The 15,947-nt window shown below is 44.3% G+C and overlaps 1 protein-coding gene across 1 annotated transcript; it reads right to left on the reverse strand.

Annotated features, from left to right (window-relative positions):
* Window positions 1-8: 8 nt before the first annotated feature.
* On the reverse strand, window positions 9-14,135 carry LOC139663948 (clustered mitochondria protein homolog). The gene is made up of 29 exons (XM_071542745.1): window positions 13,725-14,135; window positions 12,470-12,722; window positions 12,124-12,284; window positions 11,840-12,011; window positions 10,811-10,951; window positions 10,583-10,713; window positions 10,248-10,402; window positions 9,836-9,961; window positions 9,407-9,554; window positions 9,140-9,232; window positions 8,582-8,800; window positions 7,672-7,847; window positions 7,179-7,490; window positions 6,871-7,052; window positions 6,406-6,507; window positions 6,205-6,305; window positions 5,918-6,070; window positions 4,698-4,760; window positions 4,308-4,555; window positions 4,145-4,229; window positions 3,368-3,521; window positions 2,501-2,640; window positions 2,299-2,379; window positions 2,023-2,148; window positions 1,807-1,928; window positions 1,413-1,506; window positions 1,178-1,312; window positions 957-1,030; window positions 9-698 (listed from the first exon to the last, which is right to left on the reverse strand). Exons 1-29 carry the CDS (start codon window positions 14,133-14,135, stop codon window positions 575-577), a joined length of 4,482 nt encoding a protein of 1,493 aa, XP_071398846.1. The 3' UTR covers window positions 9-574.
* Window positions 14,136-15,947: the final 1,812 nt, after the last annotated feature.

Below are 15,947 nucleotides of genomic sequence, written 5' to 3' on the forward strand. Positions count from 1 at the left end.
GCAACTCAGTGGAGACATGGGGGATTGCAAGAAGATAGAATGACATTTCAAAATCAAAGTTTGTTTTTTAGTAACATTGCGACTACATTTCCCTCAAGAGAAGTAGGCCAACGCATATTCATCATGTCAATTTATCTAGCAATGATACAGATATTATTCAGTGACTAGGCTTATTGGTTTATACATTTCTCTGACGGAAAGTGGCTATGGGTTATTCACATTTTGCCATAACACTCAAAGCTTCTCTACACACTGCATCCATTCCTTTCATCTCAGTAAGAGGTTTTCCTTGGCTACAGTTAGGCGTACAGTAGATGAAACAGACTAGGTAAGGCTCAGGCTCTCTTCAACACCCAATCCTCTAATTGGGCCATCCATAGGAAGCAGTAGAACTAATTCCTCTTCCAAGACTGCTGCAGTTACACCTGTCTTTCACTTTAACTATTCTCTAAAGTAGCTGATATCCAGTGTCAGTCTTTGATTTCTTAATGTTGCTCATCGTCTGTGGTCATCTTCAGAAGGCCAGCTGAACACACAGATGTTCCATTATAGCTGTATAGGTCCAGTACAGAGTTCAGTGTTGTTGTCCGTTGTCTGCAGATCTCGAGTCTTTTAGCTGTAACCGGTTCTCCAGCTCCTGCACCTGAGCCTTCTCCTTTCCTTTCAACTCAGTCCTCAGATCTGCAATTTCCTTCGCACTTCACAGACAGAAAGAAATAAGGAGAGAGTGAGAGGAGGAGGCTAAGCATGAGAGATCATCATTTCATCACACTGATCATTATTTTTTTTTTATATTATCAACATTCACTCTTGATCAGGATAATCACCAGATGTGTTAATGTTTTGGCTGAATTAACACTGCAGTAAATCAAGGAAAACTGGACTTGTAGTCACCACATTATTGCTATACTTAAATATACTTAAAAATATGTATAATTGTGACTACTTCTGTTCACCTGAGGGGAATGAGAATGATTCCACAGGTCAGGTTGAGTTGCTGAAGGATTATGGGAAGGCTTGGTGTGGAAAACTGTAAAAGAAATACAGAAAAGGTAAGCCACTGATCAAAACATGTTACAGTAATGTGTGTGTGTGTGTGTGTGTGTGTGTGTGTGTGTGTGTGTGTGTGTGTGTGTGTGTGTATGTGCGTTCACACTTGCATGCAAAGTGTCCATACCTTTGGCGGTGGAATACAGGCACTAGGTGTGTTGCTGTAGATGTGGTTGATGGCTTTCTGCAGGATCACAGCCTGTTGAGTGAGGCTCTTCAGGTACTCTGAGCTTTCCTTCGTACTGTCATGGTTCTCGCCAACCTTCATCAACAAACAAAGACTCTTATTAAAGACCTTAAGCATATAGCATCAAGCGTGTAATACTAGCGAGGATGGCATACGAGCATTTTAAATCACACACCTGGCTCTTATATATTGAATAAGCCTCTTTCTCATGTTGCAGGGCTGAACGAAACTCTCCTTTACTCTCGTACACAGTGGCGAGCAGGTGATGACTGTACAGCAGAGAGAGAAGAGGAGAGGCAGAGAGGTGAGGAAGACGTAAAAACATTTATATAAAGGAAGTGGAGGAAGAGAGCAGGAAGAGAAGGGGATGATCACAACAACCATTTCAAGACATTTTCCCTCCTTATCTTTCTGTACTTTTCTTAGATTGTCTATTGTTTTGCAATGTGCTTTTTGTTGTTCTGCCTGAAACTAAATGTGCTGCCGTCTTGGCCAGGTCTCCCTTGTAATAATCCCTGCTTCAATAAAGGCTGAATGAAATGATTAAGCATACTGGTAAACTCTCTTACCTGTGTGCATGTTTGAGTGATGTGGCACCGTGGTATTTTGAGGTTAAAATTAAGGCATTCTGTAGGAACTTCAGGGAAAGCTCATACTCCATCAGACCATGAAGCACCAGACCGAGCATACTCTGGAGTGGGAGAGCACAACAGGGACACCAATATCTTCATAGAAAGAAAGAAAGTTGCAGCAGAGGAACACTTTGCAGATGAGGCCTTACTTACATCCAGCAGTGCGACCTGTGGATGGTCCTCTCCACTCACTAGGAGAGTGAGGTAACGAGCGCGGTACAGCAGACGCAGGGAGGTCGAATGCTGGCCACCCGCGAAGCAGTACAGGGCCAGGTACGTCTGAAGCACAGGAAAAAAGAATACTTGACTATGAAGAGACACAAGTGCAATATAAAACATTGAAATTTATATAGGAACAAAAGGATACAAAGCAATTTTTGGTTTATCATGATCTGTAAAGTGGATCAATGAGAAGATGGAGGAACTTACATAGTCCTGTATCGTCTGTGGATGGTCTATACCTTGTACTCTCTCACTGCTCATGACAGCCTTTTCCTGGTGGCTCAAGGCCTGAGAAACATACAGGGAGAGAGAGAGATTGCTGTATGAAAGCTCATTAAAGGGAAATTTTCTGTCAGTTTGTATCATGCTGTAGGCCAAAGGTCGTTGTAGAAATGGATCGTATATTTACATCTGCATATTCCCCCAAGATGTAGCTGAGCCGTCCCAGCAGACGCAGGCACATACACACGTCCTCATGCAGGACCCCACAGACACTGCTGAACAGAGTCAGGGCCTGGCTTATCGATTCATAGCCGTCTTTGAGAAGCCCTAAAAGGAAACATAAAACACTGATGATGTGCCCTGAATGTATAAAAAAAAATTAGGGACACCTGCTCTTTCCATGAAAAAGACTGAACTCAGATGAAAGCTCTAACCCCTAAATGATTTTACCTTTCAACAAGTGCAAATCTGCACAGTTGCTTGCGGCTTTAATGTGTAATCAATGTTGCTGCAGTGTAGTGATATAGTGATCCATGACAGTAGCCAGTTTAGAGCCAGATATTGGAGCAAGATGTGATCTGTGACACTAGTCATCCTGGCGCCAGTGTAGCAAGATAATGATCCATTACAGCAGCCATAGAGCCATTGTTGCAAGATGATGATACAGTGTCATCCAGCCAGGATCGATTAGAGCTCAGGCATTTTGTTCCCGCCTGTTAAAAACAAGGACGGTAGCTCTAACATTTTGTGTATATGTTCATTGCTATGTGACAGCATGTACAGTGTGCTTATCATGTAATCATAATATCACATGTGAGACGTTTTCAGATGTGTGACATTTTTGCCCAGTGTGTATCAGATGATAAATCTGTGCAAATATTAGAACAATACTTTATTGATGCCTCTAGGGAAGTTCTCTTGTCACTACCCCGCTCTACAAGAAGTTCAGAGTGCAGGATCAGCTGCAGAACAGTGCAGGTAGGGATTCAGTGTCACCCTGCCGCCCTAAATGTATACATGCACGTATACATGCGTGTCTGTGTCTGTGTCTCACCCTGTTGTACTGTGACCTGTGCCTGCTGTATAAGCCGTGTGGCATCAGTCGCTGCAGGCTTGAGATATTTGACCACAGGGAACATGTTGACAACATCTTCCTCACCAAACGCCGGCCTGTGACGAGACTCAAACACATACTCCCTCAACTGCACCTGCACACAGAGGGAGGGAGAGAGGGAGAGAGGGATGGAAGGGGGACAGAGAAAGTAAAAGACAGCATGAGTAATGGAAGGGGAGAGATTATTTGACAAGCGTTTTAAAGCAGCAGTAGGTAACTTTGCACTTTGGCGGCCCCAAGTGGCAGCTGAGGATAAGTGAAGTTTTGAAGGACTTCATTACCCAGAAATCATGTAATGAAATGTAAATCCTAATACCTTAAGTTCTTCTTCTTAGTGGCTGGTAGGGGAGGAGATGGTGAAAAAAATATTTTTGCAGCAGCTTCAACCATTCTTGGTGAGTCCAGCTTTCTCTCAACAGAATATTTGATGTAAAGTTTTATATTTCACTCTTAAGTTTTTATTGATAATTTCCTGTGCACTGAGAAGATTTCCCGCCTGTGATACCCAACACCTTGGTCAAATAAGGCGAATCTACGGTGTCTTAATTCTCTGTGGCAGCTCCAATTTGTGATTTAAACTGCAACGACGGGTGTAGTTTTACATGAAACTCTTGCCTGGTGCAGCTTTAAGACAGACAGAGCTTGACAGAGTCAGACAGAAAAAGTCATTTTGTGTTTTAATGTAATTATGAAGAGAAGCATGAATAAATGTCTCACCTGGATGCCTGTTCTGATGGCAATCTCTCTGAGTAGGGAGATCTTCTGGAGGCTGTGCTTCTCTATTACTTCATCTATACTTTCACTAAACACAGAGAGAATGACAGTGTAAAATCCTGTTGCACACATCTAGTCACACACACACTCATGCAGAGACACACACCTGTGAAGCGAGTAGTGGTAATAATCCTCAGCCTCAGTCCTGATCCTGCCCCACAGCGCACTGGGCGTCAGTCTAGCCCACACACTGTCTGTCAACATGGCGACTCGGCTTCCATGGCTACGCCGACGCCGGCTCCTGCGACGAGAGAGGAGCTCGTCTGAGCCGGAGTCGGGGAAAGAGGAGGAGGAACTCAGGAGGCAGTTCAGGAAGTGGCTGACCGCAGCGGAGAAAGCTGCCGGTTCCACATCCTGAGGGGAAACAGGACATTAACGGTGTCGTTATAAAATTAATGCCAGATTACCAAATGGTACATGTTAAAGGAGTCCTTTTATGGCAAGGTTAATTTTTCTATCTACTCGGAGTGCTGTGTGAATAATTGAAGCACCTCACCTGTAGATAGATCTTGAAGATGTGTTTTGCACTTCTGATGATCAGTTCACTGATGGAAATTCTCTGTGAGGGAATATTTGATCAGTTACTAGAGACACTAGTGAGAGTCAAGCTTAGTCCTGGGCCAAGAACTGTCTTGTAAACTAGATATCAATTTAATGGTTTAGTCTGAGGCAGCAATGGGTAAAATGGCAGCCCGCAGTCTGCATTCAGCTGTATACACCTGCATCTTTAAATCTAACCACTGCATTAATTCTCTCTTCTTATAAACCTCCTAAGCATATATTTGGTATTACTGGAGACATGTACACCTTATCTTTCATTTAGGCCTAGGGGCATCTGTCTTGGTGAACACATTGGTCTGTGGAGCTCTCTATTACCTTTCCTACTTTCACCTATGCTCACTCAAACCAACCACCATTGTTTCTGGGTTTTCTATTATCTCTGGAAATAGAATCAGAGATAATAATTTCCAATAATAGGATAGTTCCAGGAGCATACTGTTTCAAAGCAGATATAATGTTATGGGGCTCGGAAATCTATGAAAGCAATTTCATCTAATTTAACTTGCACCATTTTCAAGGCACATCCGTCACAAATTACACCTCACCAGACTGATAAATTATACATACAGGAAAATTATACATCACCAGACTGAAAATAATTTCCTGAATATAATCCAAGGTCTGTTGAAGGTCTTAGGAGGAATGCTTTGACAGTTTGAATTTTAGTTGGTTATTGGTTATTCTTCACCAGATGCTTGCCATATTGTCACAGGTGACAGGGTGGCCTAGTGGTTTGGAGAAACCATCCCATAACCACAAGGTCACAGATTTGAATCCCTGCAACAGGAGATGTGTCCAGCACATCAACAGCCATCTGTCCTATCAGTGTCCTTCAGCCATATACTGAATCCTTACCTGCCTACCTGATTGTACATTGTACCTTGGATAAGAGTGTTGGCTTATTTGGAACCCCCTCCTCACACACACACATACACACACACACACACACACACACACACACAGCACTTAACAGAATTACCACCCACACCAGGCTAAATCTGTAAATATGTCTCATTCAATCCATTACTACAAAAACATCATTCAAGTGATGTAGTGGGAAAAATGTCAATGTCAAAGTGAACTCACAGCAAAGGGACGGCAGCCATGATGTATATACATGCAGTGTGTGTGTGTGATAGTGACTGTGGTGAGCACCTGAACGTGGCTGAGCCTCTCTCTCTCCTCCGCCCTCTGCAGCACCTCCAGCAGGCTGCCCAGGTAACGGACGTTCACCCCCCGCTGGTGCAGCGCTGAGGTCAGGCTGGCTCCATCCATAGGAACTGCTGTTTGGTCGAGACAGTCCCGCAGCTACCACACACACACACACACACACACACACACACACCAGCAGCATTGTCACTATCTTCATCGCTATTATCAAGATCAACTTCAATTTCTTACACATGAGGAACCTGAAGATTATTGTCTCACAGAGGACTCACCACTGCTGGAATCTGATTGGATAGTAGAAAGGCAGCAGCATCCCATAATAACTGCTTCTGCTTCTGAACCTCTTCAGCACACTCAGGGGGGAAACGCACACCTAGCAAAGAGACACAATTTGATCTGGACCTGAAATATTTATATCTCATATAATGTCCACGCATGATATTGTCTGTGTGTGTGTGTGTACAAGGTAATACCTGAAGAGTAAACATCAGGATTGAAGCGGATGTCAAATCGAGAGTCACTCACTGAGCCAACAGCCTTACAAGCATCCATGATCACCTTTCTTCTCTGAAAATCTACACAAGTAAAGAAATGAGTTAATTATTTTTACTAAAATGGAAAGATTGATGCAATTAACCAATCCTCAACTCCTTCCTCTGTCTCATTCATTAGTGATGCAGTCAGTACCCTAAGTCTGTCAATAGTTATCATAGTAAGAATTATTTTCAGCCAGTAGAAATATTTTGTCAGGACAGATACTACATCTTTGATATAATGTAATGTTTTTATTTATATGTCTTACATTATCAATTTTTTAAAATACATTCTTTTTACTCTTCATTCTCCAACCTAATGTCTATTCTTTGCTGCTGCAGTGACCCAATTTCTCCTCAGTTACCAATATATTTTATCGGTTCACTTCAGTTAGCTGATCTCACCCATGTCTGCTCCAGCAGCTGTGGCTGCATCTCCAGTTTCCAGTACTTTGACCAACTCCTCTTTCTGCCCCATGTCTTTAGCCTGGGTCGTTCCTGCTGAATCTCCTGCCTTCTCCTGGCACTCCGGATCCGCTTCCAATTGGCTGAGCCCCACGGACGCCATCTTGACGAAGTGTTCATACCTGTAACAGACATGAGGTACACAGGCTTTAACTCCATGCCTCAGTGGTTGCATTCATATCCAAACATACACTTAAGATCTTCAGTTTCCTATCAGACGCCATTTCTACAAATACTCTCTCTCTCACCTGTGCTGGACAAAAGCCTCTATCAGCTCCGGCCTCAGACTGGCCAGGCTGTGACGGTGTCGCCGTGGGTAACCAAAGCTCCGGCATTCCTCCGGCACCTTCTCCTCCTCCGCCTTTTGCTCTGAGAACAGGAAGTTCAGGTCTGGGGGGAAGGTGCGGAGAAGGTCCAAGATGTAGGGTCGTCCGTCATTACCCAGGATGCCCTTGGTCTCAACGCAGGAGCAAAGTTCCATTGTGCTGTCGTTGTGGTCGAGCACCTGGTGACGTTGGATTCTCAGTGGGCTGCTGGCCTTGTCCAGCAGCTCCACAAACCTGTGGTAAAACACAACTGTGAATTCAAGGGGACCAGGAACTAAGATCCCAGGTTCGATCCCCACATCGGCCAATGTTGTGTCCATCAACATAAAAGACAGTGAACCCCTACCAATCGATTATGCTAAGACCGCTAAATACCTCAAATGTAAATTCAACACTTCCATATTGTGTGTGTTACCTGGGGTGTGTGAGAACAGTCTTTCCATAGTCGTTAGAGCCATAGACCACGCTCTGCTCCTGATTCTTCTCCAGTATCCCAGGTACGATGGTCTGGGCGATGACACGGTTGCCACGGTAATCCACCACAGCTGTCCCAAGTGTGTGTAGCCCCTCTGTGTCAGTGGATGTGTATGCCTGTAGCAGAGCAACAGATACTTTCCAAGTATCCGCAGTTTGATGGCAAGGCAATGAAGGCATTTTATTGTCTGGTTTTACCAGAAGCTTAGTTGATAATGTGGCAAGGGATTAGATTAGATTAGATATATTTGAAAATGAAAATACCAAAAGTAGCTCATGCAACTGCAAGGAAGAATAGAAAACCAGTACATCATTTTGATTCTGTGAAACAGCACTGTACTATAATACTGCCCTACAAAGGCAAACAGACGTAAGATTTTTTTGTCTGTTTAATGGTCAAAGGTCAACGCTACGGCTTGGAAGGAAAAATCCACCCTTGGATACTCTTACACTAGATATTATCAAATTGGGATCTTTAATGCATTTCAGTTATTTTGTGATGAAATGTTGTAATTTACTTTTTTTGGTGTACCCACTTATCCTCAATCTGCTTTGTCTGCTTTTACTTCAATTAGTGATTTCCTACATTTCCCAGAATGACTTTCATTCCTCACTCAAAGCAATCTGGTCTAGTGAGGCTACTATTGGTAGAGAAATTGGTATCTTGGTATCCTATATGATTGTTGGACATTGTGAGTATAGAAAGACGCACTTGCTTCTTTTTGCCCTTCCACATCTTTACCAACCACACTTTTGTCAGAGCAGGAGATAAATGCTGAAGTCATTTTTCTCAGTTTCACTACTCATGCAGCTACTGCACTCTGACTTTGCACATCAGATCTCATCATTACCTGAACTCCTCTCAGGTCACAGATGGCAGCAGCATGGGCAGCAGCATTGCCTCCCAGTGGGCGGTAGTGGTCAGATATGTCAAACCCCAGGCTGAAGAAGAGGCTGTTCCAGATGAACATCTGCATACGAGGCTCCTCCCCTGGGTTTAACGCCATAACGTTACCATCGACAACCGCTACGGCCCCTCGCGTCGCAGCGCCAACAAAGTCACTGTTGGTCTGGATGGAGAGATGAATAGATACTTGTTGAGTATCCTGATGAACAGAATTTCACTCTCTAGGTTTCAACTCAGAGCAATACAATCTAATCCCAGAGTGGCAAGGGGAAGGAAGGATTTTAACCCTTATTTCACATATCAGCAGAGATTCAGTGCCTTGCTCAAGGACACATTGACGACAGAGGGGAGAGGAGAGTGTTACTCATTCACATCACCCACTCAGATTTTCACAACCTGGGGACTCAAACTGATGACTCAACAGTCACAAGCCTGCCTCGCTAACCTTCAAGGTAACAAGAGAGGTTTCAAAAGAAAGTTGTTAAGGCAGCTGTGCTCTCACCTTGAACATGTTCCTCTCTCTGTGCAGACGTTCCTGAAGGTTCCTCCTGGGCAGTTCTCTGCATCCCTGCAGCTCCTCATTCCAGTCCCGACTCTGTGCTCATAACACACAATATTCACATCACCATCAATTACATCAGATGTTCTATGAAATCATTGTGGCATGCATGCATGTGAAATAAGCTCGGTACTTTTCGGATATGTTCTATTTCCCCGTATTTTTCCCCCATTTTGTCCATATATACATGAGCATGCATGTGTCTGTAACCTGTCCAGCTGTGTGCTCGTCCTGGCCCATGCGGCTGGTGTGCGTCTCCTCTGCTCTGACACAGTCAAGGGCGTGGTCTCCATGAGGCGCAATCCAGGTAAACACCTGGAAAGGTGTTGCTATCCGCTCATAGGGGTGTCGCAGGACCCTGGTTGACAGTCAGCAGTGGGAAACATTTTTCTTTTAGAAAGGTTAGAATGCAAGTGGGGATTTTTGTTTGACTGGGATGAAAGTTTGTATGAATTTTTGATGGGCAATCCCACTCCGAATTTTATTTCCTTTTCATCCCAATTTCTATTATCCTAAACCCTGATATATATTTCAAAAATTCAGATGATGCAGAATACATTTTGTCTAGATATTAAAAACATTATGTTATGTGTTACAGTGCATGTGTTAGCTGAGGTTTCCACCTGATTGACTACTCACCTCCTCTTCTGCAGGGCGTTGAAGTTTTTCCTGAAAGCAGGGCTGACCTGACTCAACAGTTCCACTAGAGAGTGGCAAAGGATTTTGGGAACTGCAGGCTTCGGGTTGAAGTTGAAGGCAGTTGACCTGGAACAGTCAGCATAGCACACTTGAAACAAGTTGAGAGGCAATGGTGAATACAATTTGTCATCATCAGCCATCATAATGATAAATAACTCTTTTAGATCTGTTGGTTTACTGCCCTCCAAGGTTCTGTGTTGGTGAATGATGGACTTTGTTTTGTAGTTGTGGAACTTTAAGAATTAGACATGCAACCTTTAGAATAATAGTAATTCAAAATGTGAAAAAAGCTGTTCAATGTTCAAAACCTGTCTGTAGATTCATGTGGGGCTTGGCAGTCTAAGATACTCACTGGTTGAGGTAGAAGCCTCGTGTAGAGGAGGTAATGTTGAGGTCTCGCTCTTCCATGGTCACGATGTTGAGGTACATTAAGTCCCCGTGCATCTTCCTGTTCCCTGGAGGAGGGTTCCAGCTGCTCATGGTCAGGACCCGCAGGCACTGCAAGGGCTATCAACACAGGACAGAGGGCCCAGGAAGACAAGAACTGGGTTTCAAAATTGAACACTAATTTTAATTGCTGGCACTTGGACAGCTCCACTTCATGTTTTGCTGCAGAGTATAAACTGGATTCATGTCACATTAAGTCTTTGATATTTACATATATTATTACAAAAGCTAATTTCTCACCTTGCAATCATCTCTCACTGGCTGCAGCGGAGTAAGGGGGCGGTCCTTGCATCCAGGGAGGACGTATTCTGGAGGGCTGCAGTCAACAGACTCTTTCTCTGATGCTCGCTTCTTCCCCCCACTTTCACTGTCTGCAGGGATGAATATAGTGGAGAAAAGGATGAATGATTACAGGCAGAAATACACAGACAAGGCCCCATGTAAGGAAATATGAGAGAACAACATTACCCATCTCTCCTCGGGTGTAAAGGCTGAGGTAGGACAGTGAGCTGCCGTTGACTCCGTTGTGTGCATCCATGGGGTCAAAGCTCCTCAGAAGATCACGGACATGTCTGAGATGAAGACGAGCATCACGAACTGTGTAAGAATCTGTAACAAGATCAGGGAAGATGATGCAAATCAGTTCAACCTAACACAAGTGCACCGTGAAACAGAAACCTTTTGTTGGGATCGCGGTGCATTCCAGACAAGAGGATGACAAACAAATCATTGCTGTTCTGGACAATGCAAGACAAAACAGTGCAATAAAACAAAAAAGTGCAATGCAGTATTAAGAATAGAAGTATAAAGTGACTGGTGAATAGAATTCAAACATCGCAGTTTTAACAAATTGCAGTTGAGTGGCCGGTACATACATCGTAAGATTTCAAGTGACCGGTGCATCAGATAGAAATGGTTTCTAGTGATTTATAGGGGGGGTAATGCAAAGTAAAGTTTGTGTGAGTCCTGTTCAGCATCCTTACAGCTTTGAGGTGAAAGCCACTCCTGAGTTTACTATACTGAACTGAATGCTGTGGTGTTGTTTGCCAGACGGTAAGGGAACAAACAGTGGTTGGGCTGGGGTGAGTCGCTAAGGATGCTGCCTCTTCCTCTCAATCTTCACATGTTGTACGTGTCCTGTACGGGTGAACCAAGTGATGTATTGGACCATTTTCACCACCTTTTGCAAAGCATTGTGGTCAGAAGCTGTGCAGTTCCCATGCCAGGCTGATGCAATAAGAGAGTACACTCTCTATTGTCCATGTGTAGACGTTAACAGTTTTGGAGGACGGGTTTTTCAGACTTCACAGGTAGCGAAGGCTCTGCTGTGCCTTGTTAACCAGAGAGGAGGTGTTACGGGTCCGTGTGAGGTCCTCGGTAATGTGGCTTCCATTGAGGTCAGATGCAGAGAAAGACTGCACTGTAAAGTGAACTTCACAGTTTATTATCACAGAAAGAGCAATAATAAACAAAAGAGGAAAAGCATAAGGCTGTTACCCTCCACCACCTTGATGAGCGCTCCATCCTGGATGCCCTGGATGGAGCGCAGCTCTGCGAGGCTGTCGAGCACGCTGCCTCCCAGCTGCAGGGAGAAGCATGTGCGGTGGCAGGTGAACTCATGGTCCATCAGCACCTGGTGCAGCTCTGCCACCAGCATCTGGCCTGATACCTGAGAGGGAGAGAGACACAGAGAGGCATACAGAGACAGTGGGGTTGGAGAGAGTTAGAAACAGGTAAAGTGAGACAAAAGTAGTTGATAAATGAGAATAGCATGTTGCTACCTGGAGTTCAAAACTTTCTGTTCCAGGAGCCTGGATTTTGAGATTGAAGCCCATCTCTTGGAGGGTTACTATGTCTTGGATGCTAAGTTGCTCCATTTTATTGGCATCAATCTGCTCTGAGCCATCATTCTTAGGACCTTCCTCATTTTGACTTGGAGCCGCTGTTGACAGCAGTGCAGAAAAGACAAAATAAGGGTGCAAAGTTGAAAACTGGCCGTGATGGCCCATTGTATGAGCTTAAAGTGAAAGTTTTAGGACCACCTTTGAATATGACAGTAAACACATATGCACCCATTCCAACAAAAAACACAAGCACAGATAAACATAGTAAAATACATTCTCACACCTTTGACATGTGGGGCTGCCAGAAACAGCCTGTCGACTAAAAACAGCGTCACTTGCTTCATCTCGGCTCCTCCCTCTTCCACCTGTGGCAGAGCGCTCTCCAGCTCCACAGCATGCTGCGGACCGGTCTTGTTGTCGTTCTCTCCCGTCTTGGCTGGACGCAGCTCTGTCTGGCTCTGAATCTGCTCTGTACAGACGCTGCTCTGATTGGTCTGATCAACACTCTGCTCCGTTTTACTTGAATTGCCTTCTGTCTGGACAATATTACAATCCATCTGATTAACATTCTGTTCTGCATGAGCAATTATCTGGTCCGTCTGGTCAGCAGACAGATTTGAATTCAGTTCTGCGCAGATACTGTTCTGTTCCTGCTCATTTGCATTCTGGTGTAACCGGACAGTCTCCTGCCCCATCTGTTCATCCTTCTGATTTGTCTGGATACTACTCAGTTGTGTCTGGCCTACATGACTATCTGTAGGGTCAAAGTTCTCCGCAATTTGGATTTGAATGTTGTCGATGCTGCGTTTTGTCAGGTGAACATTCTGCTGTGACCTGATAGTGTCCTGTTCCACTGGAACAATGCTCTCTTCCATTTCGTCTACATTGTGTTCTGTCAGCATCACTGAGCTCTGCTGTGTTGGCTCAGGGTTTTGCTCTGTTTCTTTGACATTCTCCTGTGTCGGCAAAGTGCTGTGCTCTGTCCAGCGGATATCTGTATTTTCCCGAGCAGTGGTCAGGTCCATTACAACAATATTCTGTCTCAACTTAAACATATTCCCTTCTTTTGTATTCTGTTCATTCACAGTGTTTACCTCTTCCATTAGGCCCATATTATGTTCTACTTGGAATGTGCTATCTTGTGTTGTGACAGTGTTGTGCTCTGTCAAAGTGGATGACGGTTCCTTATGGATGCGGTTCTCTTTCTGTTCTCCCTGTTCAACTTCCTTGTCTAGTCCTCCAAGGCCCCAAGTGTTTCTCTCTCTCTGTCTGTCCTTTGCTGGCACTTCCAACTCTGTGTAGACTTCTGCACCAATCCAGACTCTGGCATCTGATGGCATTTTAGCCTCCAGGAGTATATTCACCTGTTTCTGTATTTCAGGATCTTCCCAAACATCTGCGACTGTATCTTTTGCAGTGTCACTGTTAGTTTGTGTGTTTACTTCAGTTCTCTTCTCTCTCTCCACAACTTTATTATTGCATGCCAGTATCTCTGTTTGTGTCTGGACTTCCGCCTGATATTCCGTCTGTGTCTGTACCCCAGTTCCAATCTGCGTCTCCGCCTCGGTCTGAGTCTCCACCTCAGTATACAGCCTCTCTTGTCCCTCGTCTCCTGCCTCGTCCCTCCTTACTCCCTCGCCTCCTCCTCCCTCCTCCTCCTCGGACACCAGGAGACACACCATCGGTTCCACCAGAGCCACATCCCCTCCCAGGTTGCTGCTCAGGATGATGTCAGGAAACAGGAAGTGTTCTGGTTCCAGAGTGGGGTTCGTTATACCGGTGGAGACGGTTAACAGGTCGTCCTCCAGGTCGTCCGGCAGGGTCGACGAGTCGCATTCACTCCCCTCGTCGGACAGCAGAGGGGACCGCTCCGCCTCGCCCTGCGCCGGTGCATCGATACACTTTATGTAGTTTGATAAGGTTTGGCAGCACTGGACTACATTTCCCATGGTGCTTCTGTACACAACACGGCAGTACTGCTGACCTGAGTGGGAATAGACCACAGAGTTTACAGAAGTTCAGTGGAAAAAAAAAGAAAGTAACAGAATCTTGAATACATGGAGAGAGTCAGTGTCCTAGTTAAGCTTCTAAGTTTGGGCTGGAGAGGCATTGTCACTGTCACATGTGTGTGTGTGTGTGTGTGTGTGTGTGTGTGTGTGTGTGTGTGTGTGTGTGTGTGTGTGAATGCATGTGAGTGAGCTTGTCAGTAAGAGCCTTAGACAACAGCTGATGACAGGAAGATTATGGCATGTTACTGCAGTGGTGTCACCTTACAGCGGAAAGAACTGGAATACCTTGGATACTAAAATCTCAGTAGAAGAACTCGGGAATGATGTTGGAATTGCTGGAATCCTGGAACACAGATGGAAGGGCACATGACCACAGCTTGAATGTAAAAAAAAAAAAAACATCTGGAAATCATGTGTTAAGTTGTAAATGTGTCGTTTTGAATGCACGGTACATAAAAGTGGAATATTGGATATAGACACAATTTAAAACTCATAAACCCTGATTAGAGTTGATATGAAAATAAAGTGACGATATACCTCTCTATCCAGGCTTAAAGGAACACACAATGGCAGCAGACAAAATCAGTGGATATATTCCAAACAACAACAGTATAAAACAGTATTAGTATCACATTAGTGTAGTCCATCTGTAGCCCCTACCAGCCAGTGTAGAGGGTCTACGTCATCTTCTCCAGGCTCCTCTGCTGTTCATCCTGCTAAAATCAGAGTGCTGAGTTTCCCAGGCTTTCCTGTAGAGCAGGAGACTCCCCTCTCCCTTCTGCGAAACCAGGTTACACAAACCGGCTGCGTGTGTGTGTAAGTGTGTGTGTGATTCCTTCTCTGCCCTTCATAAGATGTTCCTGAACGTGTGAGGGGTGAAGAGGAGCTGCGAGAGAGCCAGCCGGGCCCTCTGTTCACCGACACACACTCTCTCTCTCTCTCTCATACACACACACACACACTCTCCACACCACACACACACACTTAGTACCCGTCTAAGTCCAGAAGAGGGCGACCTCTCTGCCTTTCATGATGTAACTTCCTGTATCGAGACTGATCCATGCACTCTCTATCTACCTTGAATGTGAACACGTGCATAAAGACTGAGAAGGCAGTGTATAAATAGCTGCAGCAGCAGTCTGACACCTCTTCATTTTGCCACACAAGGGGCCAGGATACATCACACCTCTTTCCAAACACAAGGTCCTGGAAATCCCTCCAGTATTCTCTCTCTGTCTCTTATTTTCTTTCCCCACTTGGGCATGAGCTGGAACTCCCGTTGGTTGCCATGGCAGCACTGCAGAGAGACATTAACATTCTGAGCAGCGTCTCTCAGACAACCGTGAGAACATTCTAGAACTGGACTTTTGCAAGGAAATAAGTTGCAAGTGTAACAAGCCCATAACATTTTCAACAAGATAATTAGTTACATATTACCAGTGTTGGGGAGTAGTTACACTACAATTACTAGTTTGTAGCTGCAGTAGCATTTTCTAATTATAGCCAGGTTGAATAATTGTTATTGATTGATTAATTTAATAGATAAATAAAAAACAACTACAAAGTGATTCATTAAATTGATGTTTTAATGACACAATTAATAAAACTGTTTATACTAACCTTTAATAAAACTATTAATAAAGTGGTAATTAAAGGACTAATTTAATCTCTTTAATTAATTAATGAATTACTGAATTTAGAATTTGATTTGCAAAACGCTTTCCATCTCACACTTCATTGTCTACTGCTTTA

The sequence above is a fragment of the Centroberyx affinis genome, unplaced genomic scaffold (assembly GCF_046629955.1).
Source record: "Centroberyx affinis isolate AG114_WGS23_722 - 3 ecotype Tasmania unplaced genomic scaffold, CSIRO-AGI_Caff_v1 ptg004178l_1, whole genome shotgun sequence".
Classification (NCBI taxonomy): domain Eukaryota; kingdom Metazoa; phylum Chordata; class Actinopteri; order Beryciformes; family Berycidae; genus Centroberyx; species Centroberyx affinis.